Source organism: Choloepus didactylus, chromosome 4 (assembly GCF_015220235.1).
Source record: "Choloepus didactylus isolate mChoDid1 chromosome 4, mChoDid1.pri, whole genome shotgun sequence".
Taxonomy (NCBI): domain Eukaryota; kingdom Metazoa; phylum Chordata; class Mammalia; order Pilosa; family Megalonychidae; genus Choloepus; species Choloepus didactylus.
Window position 1 is genome coordinate 150,860,067 of NC_051310.1, and position 15,288 is coordinate 150,875,354.

Sequence of the window (15,288 nt, forward strand, 5' to 3'; positions counted from 1 at the left end):
TTTTTTTTAGTTGTGAAAACTTCAACACAAGCTAGAAGTGAGAGATTTTCTTCAATTTCCTTCATGGTAACTTTGACTATTTGATTCTGAGTTAATATATTCTGGAATTTTAAGATATTACAAATGCCGCACATACTGTGGCAAGGATCTTCTCTAAGGAAAAGCTTTTATGATGAGATACATTTGTAGGTCAAAAAAGTAAAACACTAAGGTGAATTATTGGATTTGGATTCTAATGTCAGATTTGTTTTCCCTTCCTGACCCTCTAAAGGCCATCAGAATGTCTGTGCAATCATGTATTTCATTTTTCCTGGATGTTTCTATTACTCTGCATTCCTGGAAATTGTATTTCCTCTATGTCTTGTCTTTAATTTGAATCATATTACTGGCAGTTGTTTAACTTACTGGAAATAAAGCTTCATCACCTTTTATTGTATGCTAGTATCTTGAGGCACACTCTCCACTGACCATGTCACACTTTCTCTCTAGAGTGTGGTACATCACATCAACTCCTTCAAATTGCCTCTGAGCTCTGCATTAAGTCTCTGTTCCTTGTGTGATGTACTGTTTATTCACTTAGTTCATAAACATTGCAGAGGTAACACATTCTGAGAACTGAGAAAACAACAACAAAATAAAAGTCTGCCCTGACCTTTGGTAGCATCTTTTCCTAACGTGATGGTAGGTTCCTGTGTCAACTTGGCCAGTCAATAGTGTCCAGGTGTCTGGTCAAGCAAGCACTGGCATAACCATAACTGCAAGGACATTTGTGGCTGGTTAATAAATGAGAAGGCTGGTTTATTAAATCATCAGTCAGTTGGCTGCAGCTGTGACTGATTACATCAATGAAAGGCATGTCTTCCACAATGAGAAAATTCAATCAGCCTGATTTAACCCAATCAGTTGAAGCCTTTTAAGTGAGACAGTTAGAGGACTGCCACTTCTTCTTCAGCTAGCAAGTGAAATGTTTCCTGAGGAGTTCATCAAATACATTCACTGGAGTTGCCAGTTCACTGCCTGAGGAGTTCACTAAACACCTTCATTGGAGTTGCCAGTTTGCTGCCTGTCCTATAGAATTTGCACTCATGCATACCCACAGTTGTGTGAGACACTTTTATAAAATCTTGTATTCATAGATATCTCTTGTTGATTCTGTTACCCTAGAGAACCCTAAATAATACAACTTGGTACCAGGAGTGGTTCTTGAGAAACAGAATCTTAAAATGGGCTTTTACAATTGGTTTTCTATTCTGATTAGATTCAAAAGCACTAATGACTCCAATTCCAATAATCAAGATGGCACTGACAGTCCATGGTGTGAGTTGGCAATGGAGATTTGCAAAATATAACCATTTGATTCTCCTAATCATACTCTTGTATGAAACAGGGCTCTGGGTGACAGCGTTTTTGACACCTTAACAGAGTTTTGTAGAGTTAAGAGGTAAAATGATATTGGCTGGTTGCTCTTAGATAAGCTGGAAAAAGTTATAAGAGAAAGGGATGAGCTAAAGGCTTCAAATCTGAAACTTAATTTGACATATGACAGATGTAAAAGTTTATATTTGTGCCCTGAAAGAAAATCTTATTTCCTGTGGCCATAAGCTTCAGATTTCTGAAAACCAAACCCAGAGTCTTATTGTGTGAGTAGTAGATTTACAACATAAATTAAAATCTCAACCTCTCAGTATATCTGCTGTTAAAGTAAAAGCATTGATCAGAAAAGAATGGGATCCTGAAACTTGGGATGAGGACATATTGGTTGATAATAGTGGCAGTGAGGATACTGAAACCCTGGATTCTGCTGAGTCTTTGTTACATTTACCTGTGTTATCTGTCCTGAGGACAAGTGGATAAGATGACCTGATTGGTGGATACCAATCAGCCTCTTTCCACAGCAACTCCTGTCATTTCCCAATGGGCTTATGAACAAGTGGTCATGGTGGTAGGGATGGAGGTTTTGCATGGGCTTAGCAACATGACTTCCACTCACCAAGGCTGACCTGGCACAACCACTTCTGAGAGTCTAATCTGCCAGCAGCAGAGACCCAACTCAGTACCCAATACGACACCATTCCCTGAGGTGATCAGTCTGCTACCTGGTGGCAGGTTGATTACACTGGACCACTTCCACCATAGAAGGGACAGTGATTTGTTCTCACTGGAATAGACACATACGCTGGATATGGGTTTTCCTTCCCTGCATGCAATGCTTCTGCCAAAACTACAATCCGTGGACTTACAGAATGCTTTATCCACCATCATGGTATTCCACACAGCATTGCTTCTGACCAAGGAACCCACTTCACAGCAAATGAAGCAAGGGAAAGGGCACATGTTCATGGAATTCTCTGGTCTTACCATGCTCCCCATCATCCAAAGGCAGCTAAGTTGATAGAATAGTGGAATGGCCTATTGAAGACTCAATTATGGCACCAACTAGGTGGCAATACCTTGCAGGGCTGTGGCAGTGTTCTCCAGGAGGTTGTGTATGCTCTGAATCAGCATCCACTCTGTGGTGCTGTTTCTCCCATAGCCAGGATCCATGGGTCCAGGAATCAAGGGATGGAAATAGGAGTGGCACCACTCACTATCATTCCTAGTGATCCACTAGGAAAAGTTTTACTTCCTGTCCCTGCAAACCTAAGCTCTGCTGGTCTACAAGTCTTAGTTCCAAAAGAAGGAGTGTTTCCACCAGGAAACATAACAATAATTCCATTGAACTGGAAGTTAAGACTGCCACCTGGCCACTTGGAGCGTCTTATGCATCTGAATCAACAGACAAGGAAGGGGATTACTGTACTGGCTGGGGTGATTGATCCTAACTATCAAGGGGAAATAGCGCTGCAACTACACAATGAAGGTAAAGAAGAGTTTTCCTGGAATACAGAAGATTCCCTAGGGCATCTCTTAGTACACCATACCCTGTGATTAAAGTCAATGGAAAACTGCAACAACCGAATCCAGGCAGGACTACCAATGGTCAAAAAACTTTAGGAATGAAGGTTTGGGTCACCCCACCAGGCAAAGAACCAAGGCCTGCTGAAATGCTTGCTGAGGGTAAAGGGATCATGGAATGGGTAGTGGAAAAAGGTAGTGATACATATGAACTATGATCACATGACCAGTTACAGAACAAGGACTATGATAGCATGAATATTTCCTCCTTTTTTTGTCATTAGTATGTTTTTATTTGTCTGTAAAGCAAATATCTTCGTTTTCTTCTCTATCTTATCCCCTTATCATATGACATAAGCTGTATTGTTTACTTTGCAGCATTTAAGTTAAAGGAAATCAATTTTTAGAGTTAATGTCATCCAAGGACTCACAGCCTATTCTGAAGAGATTTAGTGCATTTCTGGTTGTACAAAAGACAGCTGAGTATTGTTAGGTGAAATGCATGTCTGTTGCTCTCTACTTAGAAATCAAGTGTGGTTTAAGGTGATGTGTTTAACTGCCAAGTTGACAAGGGGTGGACTATGATCGTTAGGTTCATGCGTCAATTTGGCCAGGCGATGGTGTCCAGGTATCTGGTCAAGCAAGCACTGGCCTAACCGTTACTGCAAGGACATTTGCAGCTGGTTAAAAAACCAGAAGCCTGGCTTATTAAATCATCAGTCAATTGGCTGCAGCTGTGACTGATTACATCAATGAAGGACATGTCTTCCACAATGGGAAAATTCAATCAGCTGGATTTCATCCAATCAGTTGAAGACTTTCAAGCAAGAAAGTTCGAGGACCTCCACTTCTTTGGCTAGCCAGGGAAGCATTCCCTGAGGAGTTCATAGAACACCTTCATCGGAGTTGCCAGTATGCTGCCTGAGGAGTTCATTGAAAACCTTCTTGGAGCTGCCAGTATGCTACCTACCTAAAGAATTTGTACTTGTGCATAACCACAGTCGCATGAGACACTTTTATAAAATCTTATATTTATAGATATCTCTTGTTGATTCTGTTTCCCTAGAGAACCCTAACTAATACACTTACCTTTTCTTTTTCTTTTTTTTTTTTAATTCTCAGGTAATCAAAACCACTTTGGGGATATATTTACCTTCCATGGACAAAGTCCTTATTCTCATGGCGTTTACACTTTAGTCAGGGAGAAATATGTTAATCAAATGATGGTTCATAACCTTGTAATTTTGATTAGATTTGAGATGTTATACACAATTTATGTTTCTGTTTAAAATAAAAATAGTATTAATATAATTTGGCAATAAAATTTTTTTCACACGTGTCTAAGTAATATGACAATATCTGGAATAAATTAGGGAACCAAATCATGCAGAGCCTTGTTAACCAGGTTAAAGAGTTTTTTTTTTTTTAAAAATCATAACAGTAATGGATAGAAATTGAAAGACTAAAGACATCAGTGACCTGATCAAAAGTCAAGTTAACAGCTCAAAGTCACAAATATGATAATAGAGTCAATATTCAAATCTAAGTCTTTGGATACTCAGCTCAGACACTTCACACTGTTTCCTATTAACTAGAGTTATTTTCACATTTACTAAAATTTCAGCTCTTCTTTCATGACTTGGGAACAGTTGAACATTTTTCTATCAATTTTCCAGTGTTGTATAAATGACCTACAGAAAACTACAAACTGACTGTTAAAAAAAAATTCTGGATATTGTCATATTACTTAGAAAAGTGTTAAAAAAATTTAATCAAATTATATTGAGTATTTTTTATTTTAAACAAAAAATGTAGACTGTGTATAACATCTCAAATGTAACCAAAACTACAAGGTTATGAACCTAAACTATTTAGTTTCCCATAGACAGAAATTAAATAAAAAAACATTGCTATTCTTATTACTGGGATGAGAGTGAGTTTAAATATTTAAAGGAAAAAAGTCTATGTATTGTTGGCTTTATTTCTAACATTGTATGACACACAATGCAATAACACAAAAGTCTGCTACTTCTGGTTTCATGTCTCAACAGTGGTAGGGTAAAGGGGCAGCTTTATCTTTTCCAAGTAAAATTCATCAGTATGGATCTTTTAATGAAGAGCAGACTCGATCTTTAATAATTAAAATTTTTATATAAACATTAATGATTAAAATGTTATAAACTTAAATTTGCTCCCACTACAGAAGAACTCCATAAGGTTTCCTGTCCTACTCCCCCCAAAAGAAGTAAACAAAACAGTATCAGAAAAACAAACAAAACTAAACCTTTGATTAAGCTATGGTAATCATCAAGCTGACTTGGTGCAGAGAAAGAAGATTAAATAGCAGGTTATGAAATGATGTCATCTACTTCATATACACTAGATTTTCTCGTATTTTGAAGTGTGTCTTAGATGAATTTCACTTCAGTGTGTAAGTAAATTAAACAATGGACATAAGTTGATTCTGTCAACTCCTGATTTCCCTCATTATATGTATTATATTTTATGGGTCACTTTTGATGCTTATGGATTTTCAATACCTTCAAAATGCTTCAAAGTCTGGATCAGTCAGAGTCCAGTCAGGAAACAGAAACCATACTGATGTTTGAACAAGGAACATTTAATACAAATAATTAGCATCCAATAATAGAAGATTAGCTACTAATAGGGAATAAAAGAAAACTTGGGGTTGAGGCAAAGCATCCAAGGGAGGAATGAAAGTGGAAGTGGGATTGGATCCCTGAGGGTGAGTTTCAGAGATTCAGGCACATTTGGGGAGGGTGTAGGTATGGCTCATGATAGGGAGAAATCACTGGGTTGCACAGGGCCAGAGCTGATTCACAGAGGGTGGGCCAAATCTGGTAAGTAGGGAACTTCAGGCTGAGACCAGCAAAAAAAGTTGCAGGAGGTGAGCCGGGTGTCCTGGACATGTGCCACTGCAGCTGCAATGCAGGAGCAAGAAGAGAGGAAGCTCACTGGAACAAGGAAGAGAAGCCCCTTCCTTCGGCAGTACTCATCTACCAACTTCTTTGACAGTTGGAGAATACAAAAGTTTATAGAATAAATAAACTGAAACTGTCATAGCTTCTTTGTCAAGAAATTCTCCAAAGAAAAATATATGATACTGTTTATTAAATGAAGTACCTGTAATTTTCTGCAACATACCTGCTCTTGTCACTCTGTTGAAAACAAACTCCATACATTATTGTGAGACTGTTCTTTTTGTTGTCATGTATTGACATAGAAAATATTTCCAAAACCCTGAAAATTGTGTCTACAGCTGTGAAAGTAATCAACTTTATCAACATTTAAATATAGGACCTTGAATATCACTATGTCAAGTATTTCTATCAATAATTGGTAATAAATTGTGTTTTTCTGTACTACATAAATATTTGCTGACAAATGTCCCAACTTTACCATGCAGGATGCCTAGTGTCCTGGCCTGGCCTGAGGAGATTGAACTTCTTCTTGAATTAAAGGAGTATCTACCGTATGATTTTTCTCCTAGTCCGCCTGGGGTACCAAAGCATTAGGAAGGTGCGATTCATTAAAATGCTTTTTCTTTTTTTTTTTTCATAACTAGGTGAATTAATTGCTCTGATATGGGATTGAACCTTCTTTGTAAGTGTTTTATATAAAAAGGGTACATTAAATCTAGTAAAAAATGAGAATCAACATACATATCACAACCAATATTTCACTTTTCTAGATTCTCATCTGTCTTCTACAACCAATAATTTCAAAGTAACTGGAATTAGCCCAACTGATCAGAGAAAGAGAATTAAATGGAATGTCTAAAATAGAATCTCATAATTACCTATAATTCCACACTTTAAAGCATTTTTAGTTATTGGAAAACCATGAAAGTAGTTGTAATTGGAGAGAGGTTTGGATCTCATAAATTAATGATTTCCATTTAAGCCTATGCATTTATATTAAATATGAATTGTCTAGCCTGTGAATTTGAAAAAATAGAGTTTCAGATCCTTAAATACAATTCATCTAAATAGATTTTTCAGGCATGCTAATTAGGAGATTCATAAAATCAGAAAAATTTATGCCCCGTAAAAAAATTCTGGTACTCATTCCTTTTTCTATCATATTCATATTTACCTGTAACTAAAGCAATGAATGCATACATACTACCCATGAGAAGTAATTCCATATCTTATTTCTATGACAGGTAATCAAACCTTTGGACAGCAATATATTTTTTCATAGTTTTTGTATTTAACTTTTGCTTAGATGATACCCAGGTAAAGACTTTTGAGTATCCATTAAATACTCTCTGCGTCAACTTCTTCATTGCTTTCTACACAGTTGAGATATGTCCCAAGAATACAATGAAAATCTTCAAGTCAGCATAGTGATTTGAGGAGTTAGAAGGAATTGTGTCCTAATGAAAGGAATTCCTCATTGCTAGTGGCATTTGAGAAACTTTCTGGGACCTCAAGTAATGGGTCACAGTTTTTCTCATGGCTTTCTTCATATCTCTGTTCCTCAGTGTGTAAATAATGGGGTTTAGGATGGGGGTGAAAATGGTGTAAAACATAAGGACTTTGTCCACAGGGTAGGTGGTGAAAGGCCACACATAGATGAAGATGCAAGGCCCAAAGAATAGTATCACCACTGTGATATGGGCAGCCAGCGTGGAAAATGCCTTGGCCATTGCAGCAGAAGACTTAAACCAGACAGTGACAAGAATAATGACATAAGAGCCAATCAAGACAGAAAAAGTACTCAAAGAAAAAATTCCACTATTGGCCACAATTACTATTTCGATGATGTAAGAGTCCAGACAGGAAAGCTTGGCCACTTGAGGAAGGTCACAAAAAAATCTATCTATTACATTGCGTCCACAAAAAGGCAAGTTCATAGCAAAAGATAACTGACTTAATGTGTGCACCAAGCCCACAGCCCAGGAAATCATTACCATAACAGTGCATGTCCGCCAGCTCATGATGACCACATAGTGAAGGGGTTTGCATATGGCCACGTATCTGTCATAGGCCATGGAGACAAGTAACACCATCTCTCCTCCAGTAAAAAGGTGGATAAAGACAATCTGGGCTATGCAGCCACTGAAGGAGATGGTCTTGTGTTCACTCAGAAAATCTGCAATCATCTTAGGGGTAGCAAAGGAAGCCTGACAGATGTCCACAAAGGAAAGGTTTCCCAGGAGGAAGTACATGGGGGAGTGCAGGCTGGCATCAGAAGTCACCGTGACAATAATGAGACGGTTGCCCAGCACGATAGCCACATACAACAGCGAGAAGAAAATGAAAAAGAAAAGCTGGAGTTCCTGAGAACTAGAGAGTCCCAGCAATACAAACTCAGACACCACTGAAGAATTGACCTCATCCATGGATCCAGTTTACAGACTTGCCATGAAACAACCTTAAGGGAGAGGCAATAGAGAGATCAGAAAGATAAATTAAGAACACTTTCAATGTGAAGGATTCTGACAACCCAGATAAAGCATGTGTTTGCTGTACACATACGCTTTGAAGAGACCATTATAAGATTTGGATAGTAGGAAGAAGCCAGTAGAATGTCTAAATAATGCTTAAAATTTCGTCTGTCTCATCAGAGCCCCTTGAGTTTTGGGATATTCTCAATAATCTGTTACACAGTATTAAACTAGCTCCCCCCTGAGCTGACTGGTTGTGATCATAAGACCAGAGAAATAATTGATAGCCTAGTCCATAGGCTTTTTATGTTGGGAGAAACAATTTAGATGTGATGGTCTTGTGATCATTTTCCATCATTGATTTTAATGAGCCTTTAAGTACAACATTCTCTTTAATTATCCAAGGGATATTCATGGTTTGATATTTACTGGTTGTGTGACTTTAGGACAATTAATTTTTCTGAGAACTAATTTTTACATCTTAAAAAGGGGGGAATAGGTAAAAATACATACAATACATAAGGTTTTAAAGTTTAAATATAACTTATGAAATTTTCTTATTAACATAATTACACAACAGTTGTTCTTATTATGTTAAATATCCAATATAAACAAAAATTTATCTTACTCTGGCTATTGCAACAGTAATATATACACAATTTAGACCAGTCCTATTCAAGAGATATAGCTGGTTCTGTATTATCTAGGTCTTTGGTAGCAACCAAGTTTGTCAATTATTCATCCGTATAATTTTTTAAAATGCATCTTACGTCTGTACCTTAATTATCTAAATCTTATTTTCGCCTGATTATCCCAGAGCAGTACCTAAATTTTCCATTTTCTTTGCTGTCAGAATTAGATTTGGGTCAATTTATGTCCCTCCCTTCCTTGTGTCTCCATGGCTTTATTAATACTTTCTTATAAATAATGAACGAATAGATGAGTTCTTTCAGGGTTTTTTTTTTTTATTTTGCATAGCTAACTGAAAAAAATTATAAAATTTTTAAGAACTTTACATGTTCCTAAAATGTTTGTTTGAAATCTGAATAATACTAATAATATTTCAACTTTGCATCTAATTTTTTTCCTGTACATATATAGCTGTGCTATATAAATCTAGTTTGGTTGAGCTGGAAAAATTCTCAATAGATACTATTTTAGGAAACTGTATAATAGTTCTGACAGTTAATTGTTGACCATAGTCACAGTAAGGAACTTAAGATGTTGATTGCAGTCCCACATAAGAAGACAAACATCTGCCACTGAGTATTTATGTCTTACAAAAGCCAAAGATTTTCCTATTTCCCTAGGATACAAGCATAGCCCCTCATTTAGATGGATGCAACCCACACAGGTAAGCCTCAAGTGATCATGGATCATTTCACATACTCTTATTGCAAGAATATTCTGAGAAGTATTTCATTGGTCCACACTATGGATGGGACATTGTTGTGGACATTGGAGCTGGAGCAAAGGAATCAAATTGACCCATAATAATTCCATGAATGGCATTAGTAACAATGACAAAAATGAAACTAGTGTTTAAAATATCATGTAAGAGAACAACAATTGAGGTGACTGTGAAATATAGTGTGAATTATTTTATTAACTTATCCCACATCTAAGTAATTTTATCTGTTTCCCCATTTCTAAAATAAAGTTGTTTTTGCTCAGGTTCAAAGATAAATCCTGTGATATGCCTAATTCTATCTAATGAAAATGTTTATTGTACTAATGTAGGCAAACTAAAAGCATGAGATAGATTCTAGTCAATGATGAATAAAAATAACAAAATCTTCAAAAGAAGGAAAAGGTTGGATTTGTTGCAAGCCTGCTAGGTTGCAGCCACAGTGTTCAACGTTTACATATATGTCGTAGCAAATGCTTCTCACCACAGATTTATGAGGAAGGCACCATTATTCCCAAGCTGCAGAGGAGAAAATTGAGGATCAGGCAGGTTTAGCAACTGCCAAGTAGTCAGACAGCTAATCGTAGTGGCAATTTCAAATCACATAATAAAAATAATAAAAATAATATTTAACATTTACTAAATACCAGCAAAGCATCAGGCACTTAAGACTTTACATTCCTTAACTGAATCCTCCCATAATACCACATGGTAAATGCTATTATTAGCCCCATCTTAAAAAAGAAATTGGCATTACAAAGATGGTAAAATTACACGGCCATACTAGAATTAGAAGCCAGACCTTGGACTCCAGAGCTAGCTCTCTTCAATACTACATCATACTGTCTTAATCTGAATGATATAAATCCCATGCCATTTGCAATACGCTATGTTTGTAAAGCCCCTTACTATATGCTCTTCCCTCTAATTTTCCATGAGAGCTTTGTCCTTCAGTTAAGCTAGAGTTTCTCAACCTTCACAATATTGACATACTGGACCAGATAATTCTTTGTTGTGGAGGCTGCCTGTCCATTGTAGGATGTTCATCAGCATCCATGGCCTCTACCCACTGGATGCCAGTAGCTCCTTCTCTCAAGTTGTGACAACAAAAAATGTTTTCAGACATTGCAAATGTCAACTGGTGTGTGTGTGTGTGTGTGTGTGTGTGTGTGTGTGTGTGTGCAAAATTGCTTTTAGCTGCAAACCACTGAACTAAGCCATCTTTAACTTGTGTTTGTAGTCTCTTGTTCTTTTCCTTTACCTTCTCATCTCTTGGCAATTGTGTTCAGTCTCACTTATGAGGGAAACAAACAAAAACCCCTCTAAATTCTTCTACCTTATTTAGTTGTTTCATTTTGTTTTCTTTATTCCTCTTCTTCTTAATAAAATTTTTTCTTGAAGAAGCATCTATACATTCTCTTTCTACACATTCCCTCTCTACTTCTTTTCCACATATTCAGACCTTAACACTTTCAGTTGTGTCTTTTGCTGCCATATTCAGAGAAACTATTTTTTCAAATAACCTCACAGACCAAGTTCCAAAGGCTATTTTTCCTGTCTAAATGTTTAATATTAGTTTCCTTCATCCATGCTACAGCCCCTTACATTTCTGCTAAGATCTTAGCCTTTCCCAAATGTTTTCGTCTGTCTTTCACCCTCTGCTGTTCTTTCCTTGTTCTCTTTCCTTGCTCTCTGTCTCCTTTGGTCATTTCATCACTTACCTGGCATCTATTATTACCTCTGCATGATGCATCTAGTTTTGCAGCTCCATTCTCACTACACACCTAATGTGTTTCTGACAGTTTGATGGATGTGAATATCACATGATTGTCTCAGCTCTCAGCTCACAATTTCTCTCCTGAACTCAGCTCCGTTTTCCTTGAAACTTTTCTTTATCTTTCTTCCAGGTTGTACATCTCAAAGTTATCTTGACCTTCTGTTTTCCTGGAGCTTATTAAATTCCTTAAGGAGCTAAAATCACTCCTTTAAGTTAAAATTTAAAGTTCTTAACATGACAGCCAAGAATACATGTTCTGTTTCCATGTGTACATAAATTACTCTCCAGGAAAAAAACAGACCCAACAAAAAAACAGACCATCCAATATTGTTTAAACTTCTGAACACTTCCAATTCCTTTTCTTATGCTCATCACAGATGATCTGTACCAACTCAACTGCCATCCCCTCCAAAAATCCTTCCCAGAGACTAAAGTTGAAATTTCTTCTTTGTCATGTTTCTTTAGCACTTCACTTGTAAGTATATTATATTCTGTCCTGAGGAAAGAGTTTTTGTGTAGCTATTTCCCTACTGTGGAGAGTTATTTGAACTCTTAACCTTCTATATGTACCACTCACATATAGAAGTGGTGTAAAGATGTTCATGAAGTATATTCTCAGTAAATATGTATGAGTTTTAACAGAAATATATTTCAACCCAGAGTTATCATTCACTCAACATTTCTACCTTCTAATTTTCCTGTACACAGAAACCCTCCCAGTGAAAAGCCTTGAACTCTGCAAAACACAAAGTCACCCAATGAACCAAAAATATTTTATCTCATTCATAACAGAAGCTCATTTTTAAGTCATTAATACTGGTGCAAATTAATCAAACCAGAAAATTCAAAGGGAATAAAATTATTCTTTTGAATTTTAGCACAGAGCAACTAGTTTTTGTTCTTTTCTAACCATATTTTGGCTACCAAAACTTTAAAACTGGTAGAAATATGAATTACATAATTTAAAAAGAAAATAACATTGTATTCTACTCGTAAGGAGTTAATAAATCTTTCCTGATCCACTTTTAAGTACAAAGTTAGTAAAATAAATCATGAATGCAAAACACTACAACAACTGAATCATGAATGCAAAAAACTACGACACTTTTGCTCTCTGGATGATAGCTGAGACTGTCATCATGGAGTTTTGTAAGTACAGAGTTCGCCATAATCTTCCCAAGAACACTTTACATTATTACATAACTTCTCACAAAGTGTCCCAAGAATGCTAAGGCATAAATATCCTTCTCTTGAATCCCTTTCCTTTACCTCCATCTTTATTTTCCTCTCATTTGTGGATCATCTCTAAAGAACAAAGCAATAATTGAATAAAATAAGTAAAAAGACACAATCAATTTTCAAGTTATATCTTTGCCAGGTAAATCCTACCTGATATGATGCATATCAGAGAATTTAACTGAATTCTTCTCTTTTTCTACTGTGGGATTACTCTCTTCAGAGTAGTGACAGTTATAGGTGTCCTCTGTTGTCAAACTAGAAGAGCACCATGGTTGTATCTAAGTGACCAATTGATAACCCCAGTGGGGATTATTAATGCCTTCCACAAGACAGTCCCATTGGAACAAAGTAAATAACACCGCACATTGTTAACAATTACATCGAGGACCATAAGACTATAGGAAAAAAAGGACATTTAGTCCCTGGGCAGTATGTGGAATAAAGTATTTTCTGTGAATTCTATGCAATTGATAATGGTACTTTCATCTAAATGAGAAATGTTCTGATTTGGCAATGGAATGCATACTGTGTCATTGCCACTTGAGCATGTGGTGATTACGGAAGTAATTAATTAGAACTTGGAGGATAGGGGTTCTTGTTCCCAATCTACCAATAACTAAGTTAATGGACAAGTCACTTTAACCCTCTGAGCCTCAGTTTGCTCTTGTGTAAAATGACTTTTAATATTTAAATCAAATAAGAAATAGAATTATTAAATGAATACCACTGTATACAATATTCAAATTTGCCAAATCTTAATATTATGCAACATTTTCTTTATTTTTTATTAGAAATAAAACAATTAGTTGAAGCATTTTATATACCACCTCAAATCAAATTTTCAGGGTTAACATACAGTCTGAATTTGTTATTTAATACTCCTATGATTTGTTAATAGTCTTAGGACATAAAGACATACTCATAAAAATACAGTCTTGATTTTCAGGTGGTAGCATCCTCTATGCATTATTTTGCAACTTACCAGTTTTCACTCAGTAATTTCTCGTGAACAGTTATCCATAGTGATACCCATTTTAGTTCATTCACTGATCACTCCAGTTCCTGCCAAACTAAAAAGTCCTAGTCTGCATCCTCCAACTCCACCCCAGCTGTCATCCATGTCCCCAGTCCACCCCCCCAGCCCCATCCATGGACATTCCCATTCAACACAGATACAATACTGTGCTGTCACTACACAGCACCATGCCATCAACCCCTGGATATACACAAACAATCCTGCTGAACATTCTGCAGTCCCCCAACACCAAAGACCCAATCTCCACCTTCCTTCCATCCCCCAGGAGCCAGTGCCATCAGCCTGAAACTCTCAAAGTTTGCTCATTAATGTTAGTTCATATTAGTGGAAACATACAGTATTTGTCCTTTTGTTTCTAGCTAACTTCACTCAACATAATATCCTCAAGTTTCATCCATGTTATTATGTTCTATGTCTTTGTTCTGTCTTACAGCTGCACAATATCCCATCGTGTGTATGTACCACAGTTTGTTTATCCACTTTTCCTTCGATGGACGTTTGGGCTGTTTCCATGTCTTGGCTATTGTGAATAATACTGCAATAAACATCAGTTTACAAATGTCCATTTGTGTCTTAATTTTCAGTGTCTGAGTATATACCTAGCAATGGAATAGCTGGGTCATATGGCAAATCTATACTTAGCTTCCTGAGGAAATGCCACACTGTCTTCCAGAGTGGTTGCACCATTATACATTCCCCAAACAAGTGAATGTGTGTCTCTTTTTCCACATCTTCTCCAGCACTTGTAATTTTCTCTTTTTTTGGATAATGGCTATTCTGGTAGGTGTGAAATGATATCTCATTGTGATTTTGATTTGCATTTCCTTAAGAGCCAGCAAAGCTGAGCATATTTTCATATGTTTTTGAACCACTTGTATTTCCTCTTCAGAAAAGTGTCTGTCCATGTCTTTTGCCAATTTTTTAATTGAATTTTGTCTTTCTGTTGTTGGGTTATAGGATTGCTTTATATATTTTGGATATTAAACCTTTATCTCATATATAGTTTCCAAATGTTGTCTCCCATTGTGTAGGATGCCTTTTTATCTTCCTGAGAAAGGCCTTTGATGTACAAAAGTGTTTAATTTTGAGTAGATCCCATTTGTCTATTTGTTCTTTGGTTGCTCGCACTTGGGTTGTAAGGTCTAGGAAACCACCACAAGGTCTTTAAGAAATTGCCTTACATTTTCTTCTAAGAATCTTATGATCTTAGCACTAATGTTTATGTCTTTGATCCTTTATGAGTTAATTTTTGTATAAGTGTGAGATACAGGTTCGCCTTCATTCTTTTGGAAATAGATATCCAGTTCTCCATTCACTATTTATTGAAGAGGCTGCTCTGTCCCAGTTGCTTTGGACTGACTGCCTTATCAAAGTTCAGTTGTCTGTAGATGCAAGAGTCTATTTCTGAATGCTCAATTCAATTCTATTGGTCTGTATCTCTGTCCTTATGCCAGAATCATGTTGTTTTGTGCACTGCAGTTTTGTAATATGTTTCAAAGTCAGGTAGTGCTAGAGATACC

At 36.5% G+C, this 15,288-nt stretch overlaps 1 protein-coding gene across 1 annotated transcript; it reads right to left on the reverse strand.

The window, feature by feature from the left end:
• Positions 1-7,294: 7,294 nt before the first annotated feature.
• Positions 7,295-8,263, reverse strand: LOC119533442 (olfactory receptor 4K5-like). The gene has a single exon (XM_037835481.1). The coding sequence runs from the start codon at positions 8,261-8,263 to the stop codon at positions 7,295-7,297; it is 969 nt and encodes a 322-aa protein (XP_037691409.1).
• Positions 8,264-15,288: the final 7,025 nt, after the last annotated feature.

Excerpts from the sequence above, each read along its gene's own strand:
- LOC119533442 (XM_037835481.1), bottom strand. The coding sequence starts at position 8,263 with ATGGATGAGGTCAATTCTTCAGTGGTGTCTGAGTTTGTATTGCTGGGA.